The following is a 22148-nucleotide window of genomic DNA, read 5'->3' on the forward strand; positions in this document are numbered from 1 at the left end:
TCACAAATATGTGAAAATTAACACATTTCTAAGTAGCAAATGAGACAAAGAAGAAAATTAGAAAACAATTTAAGATGAATGAATCATGGAACACAGCAAAATCAATAATTAGAAGGAGATTTATTGCTGTAAAAACCTACATTATAAAACCAGAAAGATCTCAAATCAATAACATAAAATTCCATTAGAAGGAAAAAGAACAAACTAAACTCAAAACAAGGAGAAGGGAGAAAGTAAGGATTTGAATGGAAACAAAATATAGAATATAGAACAGAAAACAATAGGAAGAAATCAACAAACCTTTCTTTCCTTCTTTTTTTTCTTTTCTTTTTATTTGAGACAGGGTCTTACTATCTCTCAGGCGAGAATGCAGTGGTCTGAAACTCCTGGGCTCAAATGATCCTTCTGTCTTAGCCTCCCAAGATTACCATGGACACATGCCACTGTCTGGCTAATTTTTCTATTTTTCATAAAGGTTGGATCTTGCTCTTGCTCAGGATGGTTTTGAACTCCTGACCTCAAGCAATTCTCCTGCCCTGGCTTTCCAAAGTGCTAGGGTCACAGGCATGAGCCACTGTGCTTAGCCTGCCCTTGCCATTTATATTCAACACTGTATAACCAGGGAAATTAAGCAAGAAATAAGAAAGTAATAAGTAAAACTCTATATTTGCAAATGACATGATCTTATACACAGAAAGTCATACAAAATCCACACATAAAAACTATTAAAGCTAATAAATTCAGCAAGGTTACAAGATATAAAATCAATATACAAAAATCAGTTATGTTTCTATATACTAGCAATAAACAACCGGAAAGTGAAATTAAGTAAAACATTATACTTGCAATAGCATCAAAAAGAATAAAACAGGAAAAATTAAGCCCCTCAAAATACAAGATTTATATAATGAAAACTATAAAACACGATTAAAAAAAATTTAAAAAGAACTAAATAAATGGAAAGACATTCCATATTTGCAAATTGGAAAACTTACTGTTATTAAGATGGCAATTATCCCAAAATTGATTTGCAAATTTAATGCATACATTATCTCTAAAATATCAATGGGTTCTTTTATGAAAATGGGTAATTTGATACTAAAATGCATGTGGAATACAAGGGATCCAGAACAATGAAAACAATCTTGAAAAAGAAGAACAAAATTAAAGGATTCACATTTCCTGATTTCAAAACTTATTTTTAATATAATGCTACAGTAATCAAAATGGTATGGTACTGACATACAGCAAAAGATAACAATAAGACAGAATAGAGTCTAGAAATAAACTGTCACATATATGGTCAACTGATTTTTAGCAAGACTATTCAATAAAAAAGAGTAGATTTTTGTACAAATGGTGCTAAGACTACAGAATATTCACATGAAAAAGAGTGAATTTAAACTACTACCTCACATCATAATAAAAAAATAAGTTAAAAGGGATGAATTTAATGATCAAAAAAAAATCTCAACATAAGCGTTAAAACTATAGAAATCTTAGAAATAAAACATAGGTAAACAAGTAAATCTTTGTGACTTTGGATTAGCCAATAGTTTCTTAGAAATAATACCATGAACACATGCACCTAGAGGAAAAACAGGTAAATCAGATTTTATGAAAATTAAAAATATTTGTGCATAAAGGACAATATCAAGAAAGTGGAAAAGCAAAATACATAATAGGAGAAATATTTGCAAATCATATAACTGGGAAGAGTCCAGGATCTAGACTATATAAAGTACGCTTACACTTCAACAATAAATCGTATAACCTAATACAAAATGAGCAAGAGATTTCAATAGACAAATATCAAAAGATGACAAATAAATTGGACAGTAAGCCCATAAAAGAGTACTCAACATCATTAGTCATCAAGAAGGTACAAATCAAAACCCAATGATGTGTCACACCCTCCAGGATGGATATAGTCAGAAAGATGGGCAGGAAAAAATGTTGGCAAGCATAAAAAAAGATGGATACTTCACATCTTCTATATTTACATGGATGGAGTTGAAGAACATTCTCCTTAGTAAAGTCTCTCAGTAATGGAAAAACAAGCATCCTATGCACTTCAGACTAATCTGAAACTAGTAGATGAACAGCTACAGGCCCACAAGAAAGGAAAAACACAGTTACATTCAAGAAGGGGGAGAAGCGAGGAGGTAAGGGGCTCAGTAAGCTACCACCTAATGAGTACAATGTAGGGTTATATGGCACACCTCCTGGATGGAATATTCAAATACAACTTGGACTTTTCCTAACAAAAGGAAACAATGTAAACTAATTGTATATACCCTTATATTAATCTGAAATTAAAAAAAAAAAAAACAAGTGTTGGCAGGAATGTGGAGAAAAATTGGAACCCTCATACACTGCTGTTAGAAATGTCAAACCTTACAGCCATTTTAGAAAACAGCATGACAGTTACTTAGAAAGTGAAACATAGAGTTACCACATAACCTGGCAATTCCACTCTCAGGTATATACCCAAGAGTATTAAAAATATGTTCATACAAAATGAATGGTCATAGCAAAAATAGCCCCAAAGTGGAAACAACCCACTTTGTCTATCAACTGATGACTAAAAAAACAAAACATGGTATGCACGCATATCCATACAAAGAAATACTTGGCCATGAGAAAAAATGATGTATTCATACATGCAAGATCGATAAATCTTGAAAACATGCTTCCTGTAAGACGCCAGACATAAATGGCCACATACTACATTATTCCACTGAGATGAAATGTCCAGAATAGAGAAATCCATAAAGCTGAAAAATATTATCAGTAGTTACCAGACACTTGTAAGAGGGAGAATGGAAAATGATTCCTACAGCACTTCTGGTATAGCATTTCTTCCAGAGTGATGAAAATGTTCTGGAATTAGTAGTAATGGTTGCACAACTTTGTTAAACTACTCAATTATATACATTAAAGTGGCGAATTTTAGGGTAAATGAACTATACCTCAATTTTTAAGGGTAGCAATACACAGGATGTGACTACAGGCAAAGTGTAAGTGATGAGGGTAGATGATCAGCAAAAGAAACAAAAAAAATCATAATGTTTTCAAGTTGGCCTGGGAATCGTCCAAGAAGAGGTAGCAGGTTTGGAAGAAAGAGAAATGAGCATTGCTATGGACATGCTGAGATTCAGGTGCAGACCCTACATCTACTGGAGATATTTAGTACAACCTTGATCTGGATGAAGATTTGTTCAGCAAATACCTCAAAAGCATGGGCAACAAAAGCAAAAATTAACAAATTGAATTATATCAAGCTAAAAGGTTTTCGTCCAGCAGAAGAAACAATTAGCAAAGGGAAAGTCTACAGAATGGGAGAAAATATTTGCAAACCATATCAATCAGACAAAGGATTAATAAGCAGAATTTATGAAGAACTCAAACAACTCAACAGCAAAAAAAAATCCCCTTATAATGGACAAAAGATATGAATAAACATTTCTCAAAAGAAGACAAACAAATGGCCAACAGGTAATATGAAAAATACTCAACATCCCTAACCCTCAGGGAAGGGCACCTGCATTTCCTGCATCATCTCAGGCCAGTTCAAGTGGCTATTATCAAAAAGTCAGAAGCTGGCAAAGACCTGGAGAAAAGGGAACTCTCATAGACTGTTGGTAAAAATGTGAATTACTCCAGCTATTATGCAAAATAGTATCAAGGTCTCTTAAAAGACTAAAAATAGAACAACAATTGATCCAGCAATCTCACTGCTGGGTATATACCAAAAAGAAAGGAAATCAATATATCAAAGAGATATCTACACTCCTATGTTTATCACAGCATTATTCACAATAGCCAAGATGTGAAATCAGCATAGACATCATCATTGGGTGAATGGATAAATACATGGAATACATACATGTATTATATGTATGTATTACATAATGGAATATTATTTAGCCACAAAAATGAATGTAATCTCATGAATTATAACAATATGGATGCAACTGGAGGATATCGTGTTGAGTGAAATAATCAAGGCATAGAAAAAACAAATATTGCATATTGTGATCCATATAAGGAAGCTGAATAAACGATCTTATGGAGTAGAATGGTAGTTACCAGAGGCTGGAATTTGATAGCACCTTGTACTATAAATTCTATAACTAGAATTTATATATTCTATAACTAGAATTTATAGTACAAGGTGTCCCAAAAGTTGCCCATAGGGTCGCCACACATTGGGAAAATTGGAATTGTAACTAAATGTACATTTACAAAATATTCATTATAAAATGTTACAAAGAGGTGGCCAACATGCAGAGAATATTTTGTAAATATTTGGTAAAACTTTGTAATGAATATTTTGTAAACAAAGGTACATTAGCTACAATTTCCTATTTTCCCTATGCATGGTAACTTTAGGGCAAACTTCGGGAAACCCTGTATATTTCAAAATAGCTTGAAGAAAAGATTTATAATGATTCCAGTACAAAGAACTGATAAATGTTTGAGGAGGTAGATATCCTAATTACCTAGACTTGATTTGATCATTACACATCATATATGCATACATCAAAATATCCCATAAATACATGTACCCCATAAATATTTATAACTATTATATATCAATGTTAAAAATTAGTAAGCAGGGCCTACGGTCAGAAAAGAAAATCTTCAAACAGCTGAAATCATGAAATTGTCAAGAGAGTATGAGAAAGCGAGATCAAAGAGCTGAAGAACCCCACTCTTCGGGGGTATTAAGAATAAGCAGAGCCAGAAAAAGAGATAGCAAAGGACTTGAGAAGCAAAGGTCACAGAAAAACAGGTTTCCGGAAGCCTGAGCGATAGACCACGTGAACAGCTGAGTAGAAAGAGAAGACTGAAGACTAAGAAGGACATTGGGGTTTGGGGTAGATGACATGATTAATCATTTGCTAATTGTTTCTCCACTGGGAGCTGCTGTTCTGCCCATTAGTCATGATAAACACATCCTGGCTCACTATTTAAAGTATGGTCAGAGCGTCCCTTTCTTAGAATCAATCAGGAAGCATGGAGAAGAGATACAGCTAATCAATCTACATTTCTCAGCAAAAAGTTTTCAATAAAACTTTGTATTCTACTTTGTACTTTGACATGCATCTTACTTAAAAAGTTGTATTGCTAATGTATTCCTGGAGCATAAGCCAGAAATTATAGATCATGATAATTTATTTGTATTCTGTCCTTAACATGTCATTTTCTTCTCTGTAATTAATTACGGAGTTTCATTCTTCACCTTTACTCCATGTTAATAAAATACTAATAGGAAAAAAAAGGCAAAAATTTTTCCAAGTAATATCAGATAAAGAATTTGGTTCTAACACATTGGACAAGAAAAAAAAGATAATGGAAAGATTTAATCTTAAGTAATTAAAATATATTTCCAAGTAACTTTTATATCATAAACTTTGTGTCTTGTGCTATCTTAAATTTGATCCAATTTTAATGCCCTATTCATGTAACTTAATGACTTGTGATAGAGAAAATTTTCTTATATTGTTTCAGAGCACACATATCCTGAATTATTAATGTTACATGTGGCTATTCCACTCTGAAGAGACAATTCGAAGGGATGTTTAATTATCTTTTGTTAAGTCTAACTTCCAATGAGATTGTAAACCATTTAAACAATATACTTTCCTCACATAATCATTCTTTAAACACTTCTATATCTCCATCCAAACATAAAATGAAAGGAGGCATAGCACTTTGCTTGTATTAATAGTAGAGGCCAAATACATATCTGCTAAATGATTCGTTGATCATAATTCCTGCATAGGATCCAATACCCTTGCCAACGCAGAGGTAGAAATTAGACATTTAGAAAACATCAACCATTCACCATGATCATTTTAGTTCTTGCACAATTAGTGTTATGTGAACATCACAGACCAAGGCAATTCAAGACATTACACAGTACTTAACTCCCATATAGAAACGATTAAATTTTTGTTAAAAATGTGATTTTCTAAAAGTAGTTACAATGCAGTGCACATTTTTAAACTTATGTTTTCTTATACAAAACTTCAGAACTTTACACTTTAAGTAGAGTCTCTTTGGCAGTTTCCATGTGTCTCATGATAATGGTCTGAAAATATGATAGCTCTAATGCATCTTGGCGATTGTGAAATTCTTCAATATCAATTAAACGTAATTTTCTGCAAGAAATAAAAAAATTGAACAGTTAATTTGAGAAAGACTTTTTTTTTGTCTTTTTATTAATAGCCGTTCTGACTGTGGCAAGATGATACCTCGTTGTTGTTTTGATTTGTGTCTCAGAGATGATTAGTGATGTTGAGTACTTTTTCACATTCCCGTTGGCTGTCTGTATGTCCTCTTTGAGAAATATCTATGTGAAAAGTTGCAAAATTTGAACATGCGAGGTAGAGAGTGAAAAAACAGATAAGAGAAACTAGGACGGGTAACTGGGGAAAGGAAGAGGATGAAGAGAAGTGGGTTAAAGTTAATGAACATAGAGTAAGATAAAAGGAATATATTCAATGTTTGATAGCAAAGCAGGATGACAACAATTAACAAAAATCTATTGCACTGTCCATCACCTGATGGACACCCTAAATACCCTGACTTGATCACTATGTACCAGTAATGTCCATGTACAAAATTTCTCATGTACCCCATAAATTTCACAAATAAAAAACTAAGTATTCAAAAATAAAAGAAATTCTAGTTTTAAAAGCTTATGTAATTTAATAGAAATGCAATGTGAAGTAGAAGAACGTTGCAATGACTGGAATTTGATGAATATTTTAGACTGTTTTTTTCTTTTAAACTGTAGCAATCTGAACAAGAAAAGAGAGAGGGGCTCAATGCTTATAGAATCCACTGCTCTGCAAACAAAAATTGTACCCTCTCTAAAAAGAAAGGGTACAAGAAGCCCCAAATATCAGAGAGCCATGGAGTAAAGGAATCTCATACCTAATTAAGATCCATTATATAAAAATCTTTTGAACCTGTCTGATTTTTTTAAAGAATAGAGGGCCTACTCAAGTCATCAGCTTTCAGTACAATTCCTCTTTTGACTACAGTGCTGTGGATCTCTGCTGTAGACATGGTCTACTCATCTAAGAATTTTCTCCAGCAGATTAAAAAATGAATAAACAACATTAGCCACTATGTTATTATGTCATTAGTCATTATGTTATTTTTAAAAATCATATTTAAGGCTCAGCACCTGTAGCTCAGTGGCTAGGGTACCAGCCACATACATAGGAGCTAGCGAGTTCGGGCCTGCCAAACAACGACAACTACAACCAAAAAATAGCCAGGCGTTGTAGTGGGCACCTATAGTCCCAGGTACTTGAAAGGCTGAGGCAAAAGAATTGCTTAAGCCCAAGAGTTTGAGGTTGCTGTGAGCTGTGACAGCACAGCACTCTACCCAGGACAATGGCTTGAGACTGTCTCACAAAAAAAAAATCATATTTAATATTTACTTATTTTATTTTATTTTAGAGACAGGGTCTTGTCTGTCACCCAGGCTATAGTGCAGTGGTGCAATCATAGCTCACTGTAACCTCAGGACCATAGGCACATGCCCCTACGCCTGGCTAATTTTTAAATTTTTGTAGAGAAAAGTTCTTATTATGTTGCTGGGGCTGGTGTCAAATTTCTGGTCTCAAACAGTCCTCCCACGTTAGCCTCCCAAAGTGTTGGGATTACAGGTATGAGCCTATAATATACATAGCTAGAGTTTTGGAAAAAGAAGTTCTCTTTTACTGTTGGCAGAGCTGTGGAATATCAAACATTGCTGGAAAGAAATCTAGCAACATTTACTAAAATAGAAACACAAATATGCTTTGATCCACTAATACCACTTTTGGGAATCTATCCCAGGGAAACAAAAGTACCAATCAATAAGAAGATATGTACAAGGTTGTTTTCTTAGACATTATTCATAGTAGCAGGAACTGAAAGCAAAATGAATGTCCTTAGTGGCGGTATCGTTAGAAAAAATGATGATTCAGCTATATCATGAGAAACTGTACACCTATTAAAAAGTATAAATTATAGTTAGATCAGTTCAGTCATAGGGACTTTTGCAAAATCTCCTGAGAAAAGTAAAATACAGTAGTATGGTCATTTTATAAAATAAAGACAAAAAATAGCATATATGTGTACATATTTGTGGTATATATGAATGTACATGTATGTATAATATATATTATGTGGCTATATGAACATAAAGAAAAATATGGAAAGAGAAAGAGACCCACTGGGTTTTTATCACGCATCATTTGGCTGTATTAGTACAAGGAAGGGTGAGTATAAGGAAAGAAAGGCAGGTGGCAGACAAGCATAGTAACGGCAAAACAGGCTGCATTTTAAAAGTACGTATGATCACATGTACGTATTTATGTAAAATCACATATATATCTGTATAAAGAAATTAAATTGAAATTTGTTAAACAAAGGAAGTAAGGAAAAGAGAGATGGAGTAAGGGAAGGAAAAAGCCTAAGACACCACAAACTCACCAAGGGACAGAGAACCTATAATCATATGGTGACAGAGGTAGGTCAAGCTGGAATGGCCCCGGGGTAGGATCAGGGTAGGTGCTAACTGGGCTGTGGAATCCAATGTTGATGGTGTTCTGAGAAGTTGCTAAGTGCCCCCTAGTGTACATCTGGGGGAGGTTGTGAGGGCAGAGACAACAGCTGTCTTAAAGCACTTAAAGCAATTCTACAGGCACCAGCTTTCCCTTAGCTGGTCTCCTGGGAGGCAGAACAAAGTTCATTTATTTTGCCCTTAAATAGTTAGAACAATACTTGCAATAAAAAGTGGGGGGTCACCTACGAGCCAGGCTACAGACAGGGTGAGTAAGTTGAGGCCCAGAAGACCAACCTCTATACCCACGCTTTGGCAACCAGGGTGCCATCTCATTTACCATAAGGGCGCAGGCAGATCCAACTTTTGAGAGATCTGAAGGGATGCCTTCTTTAAGAAAAATAATATAAATCTGTATTATTTTTGCAAATTTTATGAAAAAATTTATTCACATGAGTATATTGAATGATGCCTCCCAGGGCCTTGGGACTGGCCATGCAAGGGAAGGACATGAAGCTGAAACTCCAATGAGCCATGGCCAACCCTCTGGGCACTGGGCCAACTCTTTGATCCAGCAGCAAGCACCAATCTTCATGTATAGTTCTGCCCTGTGTTTCCCACACAAGGCTTCACTATCCCTGCCAAGGCAATGCCCTATGAGGTGCTGCCAAAATTCCCCAACAGACATAGAAACAGGACCTCATACCCTTCACGTGGGCAAAATTTACCCTGTTTCTCAACAATTTGGAAGATTGGAGTTACAAATATTCTGTGCAACTTAAAATAAGGTTTGATAATTTAGCCCCTTAACTTTACCTTAAAGCATGTATGTGATTACTCTTAAAGCATGTATGATAATTGGGTAGGAAAGAGAGAGAGAATTGGGTTAGAAATGAAAGGCAATGTTCACCTTTTGCTCTATAAACTTCTATGTTGTTATTTAAAGCCATGTTTGAAGGAATACATTAATCTTATAACAGTTTTACTTTTCAGTTAAAATAGTAAAAGAATAATTAAGGTCTGATAAAATAACTTTCAACTCTTTTTTTAAAAACCCAGTAAAGCAAGAAATACTCACTTAAAATTACTGTGCCACAAATCTAGCACAGCCAGCATTGTGGGGTTCATTGCATTCAAGTGATCCCTAATATAACTGCTTGCAGCTAAGAAAGATTTCCTCCAAGGTTTTGGCAGAATTTCCATCCTGAAAAACAAACAGAAAATACTTAATTATCATGTTTAAAAATCAAAAGAAAGTATTTGCATAGCAAATGTACTTTTGAGCAATAGTGATTTAATTTTTCATTTGTTTGTTTTATTTATTTATTTTTTTAATTGTTAAATCATAGCTATGTACATTAGCGCAATCAAAGGGTACAATGTGCTGGTTTCATACACAATCTGAATAATCTCATCAAACTGTTCAACGTAGCCTTCATGGAACTTTCTTATTTATTGTATGTAGACTTTTGTATTCTGCATTTAGTAAGTTTCGCCTGTACCCATTCTAAGATGCACCGTAGGTGTGGCCTCACCTATTGCCTTCCCTCCACCCTAACCTCCTCCTACCTTCCCCTCCCTTGGCCCTTTCCCCATATTCTTCTGCTATAGTTGGGTTATAGCCTTCATGTGAAAGCTATAAATTAGCTTCATAGTAGGGCTGAGTACATTGGATACTTTTTCTTCCATTCCTGAGATACTTTGCTAAGAAGAATATGTCCCGGTTCCATCCATGTAAACATGAAAGAGGTAAAGTCTCCATCTTACCACAATTTGCTAGTCCATTCATGGACTGATAGGCACTTGGGCTTCTTCCATGACTTAACAATTATGAATTGGGCTGCAATAAACATTCTGGCACAGATGTCTTTGTTATATTGTGTTTTTGGTCTTCTGGGTATATACCTAGTAAAAGAATTATAGGATGGAATGGCAGGTCTATTTTTAGATCTCTAAGTATTCTCCAAACATCCTTCCAAAAGGAATGTATTAGTGTGCATTCCCACCAGCAGGTAGACGTGTGCCCTTTTCTCCACATCCACGCCAACATCTCTGGTTTTGGGATTTTTGTTATGTGGGCTACTCTTACTGGGGTTAGGTGATATCTCAAAGTAGTTTTGATTTGCATTTCTCTGATGATTAAGGATGATGAGCTTTTTTTCATGTGTTTGTAGATGGTGCATCTGTCTTCTTTAGAGAAGTTTCTCTTCAAGTCCCTTGCCCATCCTGAGATGGCATCACTTGTTTTTTTCTTGCTTATATGTTTGAGTTCTCTGTGGATTCTGATTATTAAACCTTTATCGAAGGTATAGCCTGCAAATATTTTCTCCCATTCTGAGGGCTATCTGCTTGCCTTACTTACTATGTTCTTGGCTATGCAGAAGCTTTTTAGTTTGAAGCTTTTTAGCTTAGTCCCAGTAGTGTATTTTTGATACTGCTTCAGTTGCCTGGGGAGTCCTCCTCATAAAGTATTCACCCAGGCCGATTCCTTCAAGAGTTTTCCCTACACTTTCTTTAAGTATTTTTATAGTTTCATGTCTTAAGTTTAAATCTTTTATCCAGTGAGAGTCTATCTTAGTTAATGGTGAAAGATGTGGGTCCAGTTTCAGTCGTTTACAGATCGCCAGCCAGTTCACCCAGCACCATTTGTTAAATATGGAATCTTTTCCCCACTGAATGTTTTTAATTGGCTTGTCAAAGATCAAATAGCGGCAAGTAGTTGGATTCATCTCTTGGTTCTCTATTCTGTTCCAGACATCTACTTCTGTTTTTGGCCAATACCATGCTGTTTTGATCACTATCGATTTATAGTACAGTCTCAGGTCTGGTGGCAAGATTCCTCCTGCTCTGTTTTTATTGCTGAGTAATATTTTGGCTATTCGAGGTTTTTTATGATTCCATATAAAAAGAAGTATTATTTTTTTCAAGGTCTTTAAAATATGACAATGGAGCTTTAATAGGAATTGCATTAAAATTATATATTGCTTTGGGTAGTATAGGCATTTTAACAATGTTGATTTTTCCCAGCCATGAGCATAGTATGTTTTTCCATTTGTTAACATCTTCACCTGTTTCTTTTCTTAAAGTTTCATAGTTCTCTTTATAGAAATCTTTTACTTCCTTTGTTAGTATACTCCCAAATATTTCATCTTCTTTGGCACTACTGTGAAAGGAATAGAGTCCTTGACTGTTCTTTCTACTTGGTTATTGTTGGTATATATAAAGGCTACAGATTTATGGATGTTGATTTTGTAGCCTGAGACATTGCTATATTCCTTGATCACTTCTAAAAGTTTTGTAGTAGAATCCCTAGTCTTTTCCAGATATACGATCATATCATCTGCGAAGAGTGAAAGTTTGATCTCTTCTGACCCTATGTGAATACCCTTGATCACCTTTTCTTCCCTAATAGCAATGGCTAAAACTTCCATTACAATGTTAAAGAGCAATGGAGACAATGGGCAACCTTGCCTAGTTCCTGATCTAAGTGGAAATGATTTCAATTTAACTCCATTCAATACCAAATTGGCTGTGGGTTTGCTGTAGATGGCCTCTATTAGTTTAAGAAATGTCCCTTCTATACCAATTTTCTTAAGTGTTCTGATCATGAAAGGATGCTGGATATTATCAAAAGCTTTATCTCCAACAATTGAGAGAATTATATGGTCTTTATTTTTTAGTTTGTTTATGTGCTGAATTACATTTATAGATTTACGTATGTTGAACCAGCCTTGAGACCTTGGGATAAATCCCACTTGGTCATGGTGTATAATTTTTTTTTATGTGTTGTTGGATTCTGTTTGTTAGGATATTATTGAGTATTTTTGCATCAATATTCATTAGTGATATTGGTCTATAATTTTCTTTTCTTCTTGGATCTTTCCCTGGTTTATGGATCAAGGTGATGTTAGCTTCGTAGAATGTGTTGGGTAGTATTTCTTCTTTTTCTATATTTTGGAAGAGGTTTAGTAATATAGGTACTAATTCTTCTTTAAAGGTTTGGTAGAATTCTGGGCTTTCCCTTTTAGGGAGATTTTGTATAGTTGATGCTATTTCAGAACTTGATATAGGCCTATTCAACATTTCCACTTCGTTCTGGCTAAGTCTTGGTAGGTGGCGTACTTCCAAGCATTGGTTGATTTCTTGTAGATTTTCATATTTCTGAGAGTAGAGTTTCTTGTAATATTCGTTAAGCATTTTTTGAATTTCTGAGGAGTCTGTTGTTATTTTGTCTTTGTCATTTTTGATTGATGAGATTAGAGATTTTACTCTTTTTTTCCTGGTTATGTTGGCCAAAGGTTTATTTATTTTATCGATCTTTTCAAAAAACCAACTTTTGGATTTATTGATCTGTCATATAATTCTTTTGTTTTCAATTTCATTTAATTCTGTTCTGATTTTAGTTATTTCTTTTCTTCTTCTGTGTTTGGGGTTGGAATGTTTTTCCTTCTCTAGTACCTTGAGATGTCCCATTAAGTTATTAAATTCTTCTCTTTCCAATTTCTTGAGGAAGGCTTGCAGTGCTATAAATTTCCCTCTTGGGACTGCCTTTGCAGTATCCCAGATGTTCTGATAATTTGCGTCTTCATTGTTGTTTTGTTCTAAAAATTTGGTGATTTCCTTCTTAATCTCGTCTATAACCCATCTATCCTTCAGCATAAGTTTATTTAGCTTCCATGTTTTTGTATTAGTAGGCAGATTCCTGTTGTTATTGAGTTCAACTTTTATTCCATGATGGTCTGAGAAGATGCAAGGAATAATTTCAAATTATTTTTTAAATTTGCTGAGGTTGGATTTGTGGCCTAGGATGTGGTCAGTTTTGGAGTATGTTCCGTGGGCTGATGAGAAGAATGTGTATTCAGTTTTGTTGGGATGAAATGTTATGTAGATGTCTGTTAAGTCCAGATGTTGAATGGTTAAGTTCAAATCTAAAATTTCTTTGCTTAGCTTCTTTTTGGAGGATCTATCCAGCACTGCTAGAAGGGTGTTAAAATCTCTACTATGGAACCTGAGGAAATTAAGTTGCTCATGTCTGTTAGAGTTTCTCTTATAAATTGAGGTGCATTCTGGTTGGGTGCATAAATATTAATAATTGAAATCTCATCATATTGAGTATTGCCTTTAACAAACATGAAGTGTCCATCCTTATCCTTCCTTATTTTGGTTGGTTTAAAGCCTATTGCATCTGCGAATAAGATTGCAACACCTGCCTCTTTAGAGGACAATTTAAACCATTCATATTAATTGAGAATATTGATAAGCCTTTCGAGGGTCCGGTGGACATTTTTAATCCTTTTGTAACTGTGGAAGTTGGAATTTGATCAAAATTTTCTGGGTGGGTTTACTTTTCTAGTGGAGGATTACACTGGTCTTTATGGAGGATAGGTCTGAGAATATCCTGGAGAGCTGGTTTAGTTATGGCAAATTTCTTCAACATGTGAATGTTGTTAAAGTATTTAATTTCGCCATCATAAATGAAACTCAGTTTAGCTGGATACAGGATCCTGGGTTGAAAGTTATTTTGTTTTAGGAGATTAAAAGTTGATGACCGTCCTCTTCTAGCTTGCAAGATTTCAGCAAAGAGATCTGCAGTTATCCTAATATTCTTGCCCTTGTAGGTGATGGTTTTCTTTCGTCTGGCTGCTTTCAGAATTTTCTCCTTCATATTAACTTTAGTGAAATTGATGTGTCTGAGGGATGTCTTATTTGGGTTGAGTCATGCTGGAGTTCTGAAACTGTCTGCTATCTGTATTTCAGAATCTCTTGGCATGTCTGGAAAGAGATGTTGGGGGGGCGCAGCTCTTACCAGGGTCTGGGCGGGGGCAGATCGCTGATCGTGCACAGGTCTTATGGAAGTCCAGGAGCTGATCACTGATTGTGCACAGCTCTTATGGTCTGGGGCCAATAGCTGATCATGTGCAGCTCTTACGGAGGTCCAGGCACCAACAGCTGATCGTGCACAGCTCTTACGGAGGTCCAGGCCTTTTCGTTTGCTTGTTTTGGGTTTGTTTTTTTTTGAGACAGAGTCTCCCTTTGTCAGTCTCAATAGAATGCCATGGCGTCATAGCTCACAGCAACCTCAATCCCTTGGGCTCAAGCGATCCTATTGTCTCAGCCTCTGGAGTAGCTGGGACTATAGGCATCTGCCACAATGTGTGGCTATTTTTAGAGATGGGGTCTCGTCTTGCTCAGGCTGGTCTCCAACTCCTGAGCTCAAGAAATCCAACTGCCTCAGCCTCCTAGAGTGCTAAGTGATTTAATTTTAATAAAAAATATGAGTATCCTTCATGGTAACAACAAAACATGCAAAAATGTGTTAAAATATAGAAACATCATGTTCTTTATGGTTTATTATAATTTCATTATAATAATGATTATGAAATTAGATTTAAATCTTCAACACATAAAGTAACTAAATTTTTTTTTTAGATATATCTCACTATGCGTGGACTAGAGTGGCTTAAACTTAAAGCCTTAAACTCCTGGGGTCAAGTGGTGCTCCTGCCTCAAGCTCCCAAGTTGCTGGGACTATAGGCGTGTACCACCACGCTTGGCATAAGGTAACTAATTTCTGTATCTAAACACTTTATCCTATTGAGTCTGCAGTAACGTAATGATCAAACAGAAAAAGTAACCAGATTTCCCCATAATACAGTCTATACTTTAATCCACATATTAATAATAAATTGAAATTCATTCTATAATGCATATGCTCCTACATATCTGACAGCTGTCCTAGTTGCTGTAGAGGTACAAAGACCTAATAAAAATTCTTTCTACCAGGCAGTGCCTGTGGCTTAAAGGAGTAGGGCGCTGGCCCCATATGCCAGAGGTAGTAGGTTCAAATCCAGCCCTGGCCAGAAACTGCAAAAAAAAAAAAAAAATTCTTTCCACCACGGTATTTATGTTTTAACCATCTATATGTCCATCTGTCCATCTGTCCATGTGTCTATGTGTCTATCCATTGATTTGTAAATGTAACATGGTAAGGCTTAAATACATAAATAAAGAATTATCAGTTGTATACAAGCATACCTCAAAGATACTGTGGGTTTGATTTCAACCACCATAATAAAATAAATATTGCAGTAAAGCAAGTCACACAATGTTCTGTTTCTTTCTGCACATAAAAGTTATGTTCACACTATTCTCTAGTATATTAAGTGTGCAATAGCATGTCTTAAAAAACAATATACATACATTAATTTAAAAATATTTTATTACCAGAAAATACTAACAATCATCTGAGCCTTCAGCAAGTCATAATTTTTTTTTTTTTTTTTTTATTGTTCAGGATTCATTGAGGGTACAAGAAACCAGGTTACACTGATTGCATTTGTTAGGTAAAGTCCCTCTTATAGCAAGTCATAATCTTTTGCTGGTGGAAGTCTTGCCTCAATGTTGATGGTTGTTGACTGATCAGGATAGCAATCGCCAAAGTTTGGGGTGCCTGTGGCAATTTCTTAAAATAAGACAGTAAATTTCATCATATCTTTCATGAAAGATTGATAAATATGTAGCCTGTGATGCTGTTTGATAGCATTTTACCCACAGGAAAACCGGAGTCAATCCTCTCAAACTCCACTGCTGCCTTATCAATTAGCTTCACATAATACTCTAAATCAGCGGTTCTCAACCTATGGGTTGTGACCCCTTTGTAACAATGAAAATACATCCTGCATATCAGATATTTACATTATGATTCATAACAGTAGCAAAATTACAGTTATGAAGTAGCAATGAAAATAATTTTATGTTTGGGGGTTACCACAACATGAGGAACTGTATTAAAGGGTCACGGCATTAGGAGGCCTTGGGAAGGTTGAGAACCACTGCTGTAAATCCTTTGCTGTTATTTTAACAATGATCATAGTATCTTCACCAGGACTAAATTCTATCTCAAGAAACTATAGTAGAACCTCTGTAAGTTGACTGCCCAAGGGACTATAATGAACTGGTCAACGTATGGAGGTAGTAAACATAAGGAACTAGGCCTGCTGTACTGATATGGACATGCGATGCATGTCAGTGAAAATCAGGTCAGCTCAGGGAGGTGGTCAGTGTAGGGAGGTGTTCAGCTATGGAGGTTCTACTGTACTTTCTTCACTTATCCATAAGAAGCAACAGGATCACAAATGTTCCAAACGGCATCTAGAATGGAGAATCTTCTCCAGAAGGTTTTCAATTTATTTTACCCAGATCCATCAGAGGAATCACTATCTATAGCAGTTATAGCCTTACAAAATGTACTTCTTATATAATAAAACTTGAAAGCTGAAATTACTCTTTGATCCAGGGGCTACAGAATGGATGTTGTGTTAACAGACATGAAAATAGTGTCAGTCTCCTTATACACCTCCCGCAGAACTCCTGGGCAACCAGATGCTTTACCAATGAGCAGTGATATTTTGAAAGGAATCTTTTTTTCTGAATAGAAGTTCTCAACCATGGACTTAAAATATTAAGTAAACCATGCTATAAACAAATGTGCTATCATCTAGGATTTTTGTACTATTTATAAAGTACAGACAGAGTAGTAATGGCCCTAGGATTTCTGAAATGGTTAATGGACATTAGCTTCAACCAAAAGTCACCAGCTTCATTATCTCCTATCAAGAGACAGTTTATCCTTTGAAGCTTTAAAGCCAGACGTTGACTTTTCCACTCTTGCTATGAAAGCCCTAGATGGTGTCTTCTTCCAATATAAAGCTGTTTCATCTACATTGAAAATCTATTGTTTACTGTAGCCACCTTCATCACTGATCTTAGCTCAATCTTCTCTATAACTTGTTGAAGCTTCTAGGTTAGTATTTGCTGCTTCACCTTTTATGTTATGGAGAGAGCTTGTTACTTCAACCTCATGAATCAACCTCTGCTAACTTCAAACTTTTCTTCTGAAGATTCCTCACCTCTCTCAACTTTTAAAGAATTAAGGGCATTAGGACCTTGCTTTGGATTAGGTTTTGGCTTAAGGGAATGTTGTGGCTGAATTGATCTTGCATTCTGACCACTAAAACTTTCTCCATATCAGCAATAAGGCTGTTTCACGTTCATTTGTGGGTTTACTGGGGTAGCATTTTTAACTTCCTTGAAGGACACTTCCTTTGCATTCACAAACTGGCTAACACTTAGGTGCAAGATGCCTACCTAGCTTTTGGCCTATCTGGGATTTCAATATGCCTTCCTCACTACGTTTAATCATTTCCTGCTTTTGATTTAAAGTGAGAGACATATGAGGCCATTGTAGGGTTATTAATTTGCCTGCTTGCAGTATTGTTGTGTCTCAGGGACTAGGGATACCTGAGGAGAGGGACAGAAATGAGGAAACAGCCAGTCAGTGGAGGAGTCAAATTTGTCACCTAAATTTGCTATCTTACATAGGTGTAGTTTGTGTTGTCCCAAACAATTATAACAGTAGCATGAAAGATCACTGATTGCAGATGATCATAAAAGATTTAATAATAATGAAGATGTCTGAAATGCTGCAAGAATTACCAAAATGCGACACACAGACCCAAAGTAAGCACACACTGTTGGAAAAATGGTGCCAATAGTCTAGCTTGATGCAGAGTTGCCACAAACCTTCAATTTGTAAAAAATGCAACATCTACGAAGTTCAATAAAGCAATGAAGTATGCCTATATTTGAAAAATATACATGTAGATATATTCGTATATTTATATGTAAATCATAAATATGTATATGAAAAATATAAATGGCATATAAATATACAAACACAGAAATTGTCACATAGTCAATATTCTTAGAGAAACCTGATCACTTACTCAGCACGATGGGGTAGATATTCATCTGTCTTTTTATCATCTTCTTTTTCTCTAGGATCTTTTAAAACAAAATCAACTGAAAGAAAATTGAAAAGTTCTGATAAATAACTTTACATTAAGTATAGAATAGTTTCAAGTAATTGCAAACCTATTAAAATCGATTATTAATTGTTTAAATTATGTTAAAGTTTTTCAATGAGAAATTATGCATTTATGAATAGAAGAACATTTTAAAATTTATGAACAAAATCTATCATGTCTGTCTTTGAGAATATATGTGCCCTTTCTTAACAACATGTCCCTCTTCTTTCATTTGAAAAGGATAATGGCTTTTAATATTACATTGTCCTTTACAGCTATTCTACCAGAAATGCTCTTGTTGAACTGAAGGTCAATGGCATGAGATAGCAGTGGTTTCCTTTCACTAAGGAAAGGCACACACAATCAGCCCTCTGTCTATGCAGATTCTGCATCTGCAGATTCAAGCAATCATGTATTGAAAATATTCAGAAAAAAATTAAAAATAACAAACAATAAAAATATTATAAATAAAAACAATACAGTATAATTACTATTTACATAGCACTTACATTAGATTAGGTAGTATAAGTAATCTAGAGATGATTTGAGAGGATATGCATATCTATGGGAAGTGGCAAGAGGTGGGGGGAGTCCTGAAACCAATTTCCTTCCAATACTAAGGGACAATAATATTGCTTTGTTTTCTTTTAAGTCTCATAAAATGGAAAAAAAAAAAAAACACCATATGTTCTCACTCAAAAGTGGGATCTAATAGATGGGTACACATGAGCACAAAATGATATAAAGTACTTGAGAAAACAAGAAGGAGGGCAGGAGAGTGGGTGTGGGGTATTTACCTATTGGATAGGATGAACAATATTCTAGTAATGGACACGACAAGAGCCCTGACTTAAGTGTTATACAGGACATTCATGTTACAAAAACACTTATACCCCCTTAACTAATATTTTGAAATAAAAAAGAATACAAATTTGAGCAATGGTAATTTTGACAGCAACACTAAATAAATGAATGAACAATCTTGTTATAAAATCAATGTGGTAAGCTACCTCTGCTTCTGTGTTCCGTGGTCTTTAATTCACAATTAATTCTAATTCTCCTGCTTGCCTTTCAAGATGCTCTTTCTAAAATGATATGATTTTCTAACTCTTTTGCTTAAAATCCTTCATAGACTCTCCTTTACCTTCAAATGTCCTAAAAAGGGATACAAGACCCTTCATATTCTGTCCTCTTCCCCAAATGCACCCTATGCCAAAGCCATTAGAACTGCTTGCAAGCCGAGAGGAGTCTTTTCTGCATGTCTGCCACCCTTTATGCCACCAGGCCACATACATTCCTCTAGGTGCTGCCAACGATCTTCCTAACTAGTCAGAGATGACCTCTTCTCTTTTGCAGTGTGTCACCAGTATCTCTCCCCATTGCACTTCCTATCTGGTTTTATAAGTTACCATCCTCATTACGCCATGAGCTCTTTGAGGGCAGGGACTTAGCTCTTTACTTTTTATAGCAGGATGCTCAATACATGTCTTCAGTGTCATAAGTACAATGAATGCCCTCCACCTAGCAGGGTCCCAAAGCACTCCAGAGCATGGAGATTTCTCCAAATTTGAACACAGCATTTATTATGCCAGGTTTACTATCACAACCAATAAGAGAACCATTTTTAAAAGGACAAATTCCAAGGCCCTGCCTCTGGGGATTTTAATTCACTTGGGATCAGAAATCAGTATTTCTTTCTTTCTTTCTTTCTTTTTTTTTTTCCTTAAACCCTTTACTTTAAAACATGGGGAAAAAAAATCTTGCAGATACACATGGAAAAGACAGACATATTTACACTTAGTAAGAACAATCTAACTAGAAAGCTTTAATGCCTGTAAGCTAATGTTGAAGCTGAAATTCTGAGAGGAACATCCTGCAGGGCTTGAAATCGGTATTTCTAAAATGATTCTGATGATGAGTTCAACATTAGGTCTAAACCACAGGTCAACAAACTTTTTATTTGAAGGGTAAGATTGTAACTGTTCTCTTTTATTTCAATTTAATAAGAGGGTACACATGTTTAGGTTACCTTGTTTTCATTTCTAAGGTAAAGTTCAAGTTGTAGTTAAGCCATTACTCACCCTCACATTGTGCACAATAGGTGAGATCCACCAATTGCCCTCCCTCTTGCCAATCATCCTCCTTCCATGCCCTCACTCTCCCTCCTCTCCCTTCCCCTTTGCTAAATTATATTTGTGTTCTTTCATTCATGTGGGTGTATAGTTGTTTATACTGTATTGGTTTCATGTTAGTATTGAGTACATTGGATACTTTTTCCATACTTGAGATACTTTATTAAGAAGAAGGTGCTTCAACTCCATCCAGGTAAAAGTCTCCATCTTTTCTTTCTTTTCTTTTTCTTTTTTTTTGAGACAGAGTCTCATTATGTTACCCTCGGTAAAGTGCCTTGGCATCGTAACTCACAGCAACCTCAAACTCCTAGGCTTAAGCGATTCTCCTGCCTCAGCTTCCCAAGTAGCTGGGACTACAGGTGCCTGCCACAACACCTGGCTATTTTTTTGTTGCAGTCATCATCATTATTGTTTAGCTGGCCTGGGCTGGGTTCAAAACTGTCAGCCTGATGTGTGTGCCTGGCACTGTAACCACTGTGCTACAAGCGCCGAGCCTCTCCATCTTTTCTTATGGCTGAGTAGTACTCCATGATATACACATACCACAGTTTGTTAATCCATTCACGAGTTGATGGGCACTTTGGTTGCTTCCATGACTTGGCAATTGTGAATTGAGCTGCAATCAACATTCTGGTGTAAATTTCCTTGTGGTGAAATTATTTTTGTTCTTTCAGGTAGATACATAATAATGGTATTGCAGGATCAAATGGAAGGTCAATTTTTAGTTGTTTAAGAATTCTCCATACTTCTTCCCATAGAGGTTGTATTAGTTTGCAATCACAAAGTAGTGCAAAAGTTTTCCCTTCTCCTTCCCTTAGTGTGATGTGGGCTAATCTCATTGGAGTTAGGTGATATGCCAGAGTGGTTTCGATTTGAATTTCTCTTATGATTAGGGACGATAAGCATTTTTTTCATATGTTTGTTGGCCATTCATCGATCATCTTCAGAGGTGTTTCTGTTCAAGTCTCTTGCCCATTTATAAATGGGGTTGTTTGCTCTTTTTGTGTTGATTAATTTGAGTTGTCTGTAGATTCTAGTGATCAGCCTTTTGTCAGATTCATAGCAAGCAAATTATTTTCTCTCATCCCAAAGGCCATCTATTTGTTTTAGTTGTGGTACCCTTAGCTGTGCAGCAGCTTTTTAGCTTGATGGTGTCCCATTTATTTATTTTTGGTGTTGTTGTAATTGCCAAGAGGTTCTTCTACATAAAATCTTTTCCCAGGCCAATTTTGTCAAGCATTTTCCCCACTCTCTTCTAGAATTTTTATTGTTTTATGTCTTAAATTTAAATCTTTTATCCAGTGAGAGTCAATTTTTGTCAATAGTGAGAGGTACATTTCCATTTTCAGTCTTCTACATATGGCTAATCCCAGCACCATTATATAGGGACTTTTTTCCCCCAGTGCATGCTTTTATTTAGTATATCAAAGACCAGATGGTAATGTGGCTGGATTCATCTCTAGGCTCTGTATTCTATTCCATGGATCTGTGTCTCTATTTTTCTGCCAGGTCCATGCTGTTTTGATCATTATGGACTTGCTGTATAACCTGAAGTCTAGTAATGTGATGCCTCCAGAT

General features: G+C 35.6%; 1 protein-coding gene across 1 annotated transcript in view; it reads right to left on the minus strand.

Annotated features, from left to right (window-relative positions):
• DNAH7 (dynein axonemal heavy chain 7) overlaps window positions 1-22148 on the minus strand; it is a 324659-nt gene that overhangs the window by 259067 nt on the left and 43444 nt on the right. Inside the window, exons 8-10 of the mRNA XM_053597477.1 lie at window positions 18358-18433; window positions 9651-9776; window positions 6051-6170 (exon numbers count right to left, since the gene is read on the minus strand). Coding sequence (XP_053453452.1) covers window positions 6051-6170; window positions 9651-9776; window positions 18358-18433 — 322 coding nt within the window. The remainder of the gene's footprint in view (window positions 1-6050; window positions 6171-9650; window positions 9777-18357; window positions 18434-22148) is intronic.

The sequence above is a fragment of the Nycticebus coucang genome, chromosome 7, assembly GCF_027406575.1.
Source record: "Nycticebus coucang isolate mNycCou1 chromosome 7, mNycCou1.pri, whole genome shotgun sequence".
Classification (NCBI taxonomy): Eukaryota; Metazoa; Chordata; class Mammalia; order Primates; family Lorisidae; genus Nycticebus; species Nycticebus coucang.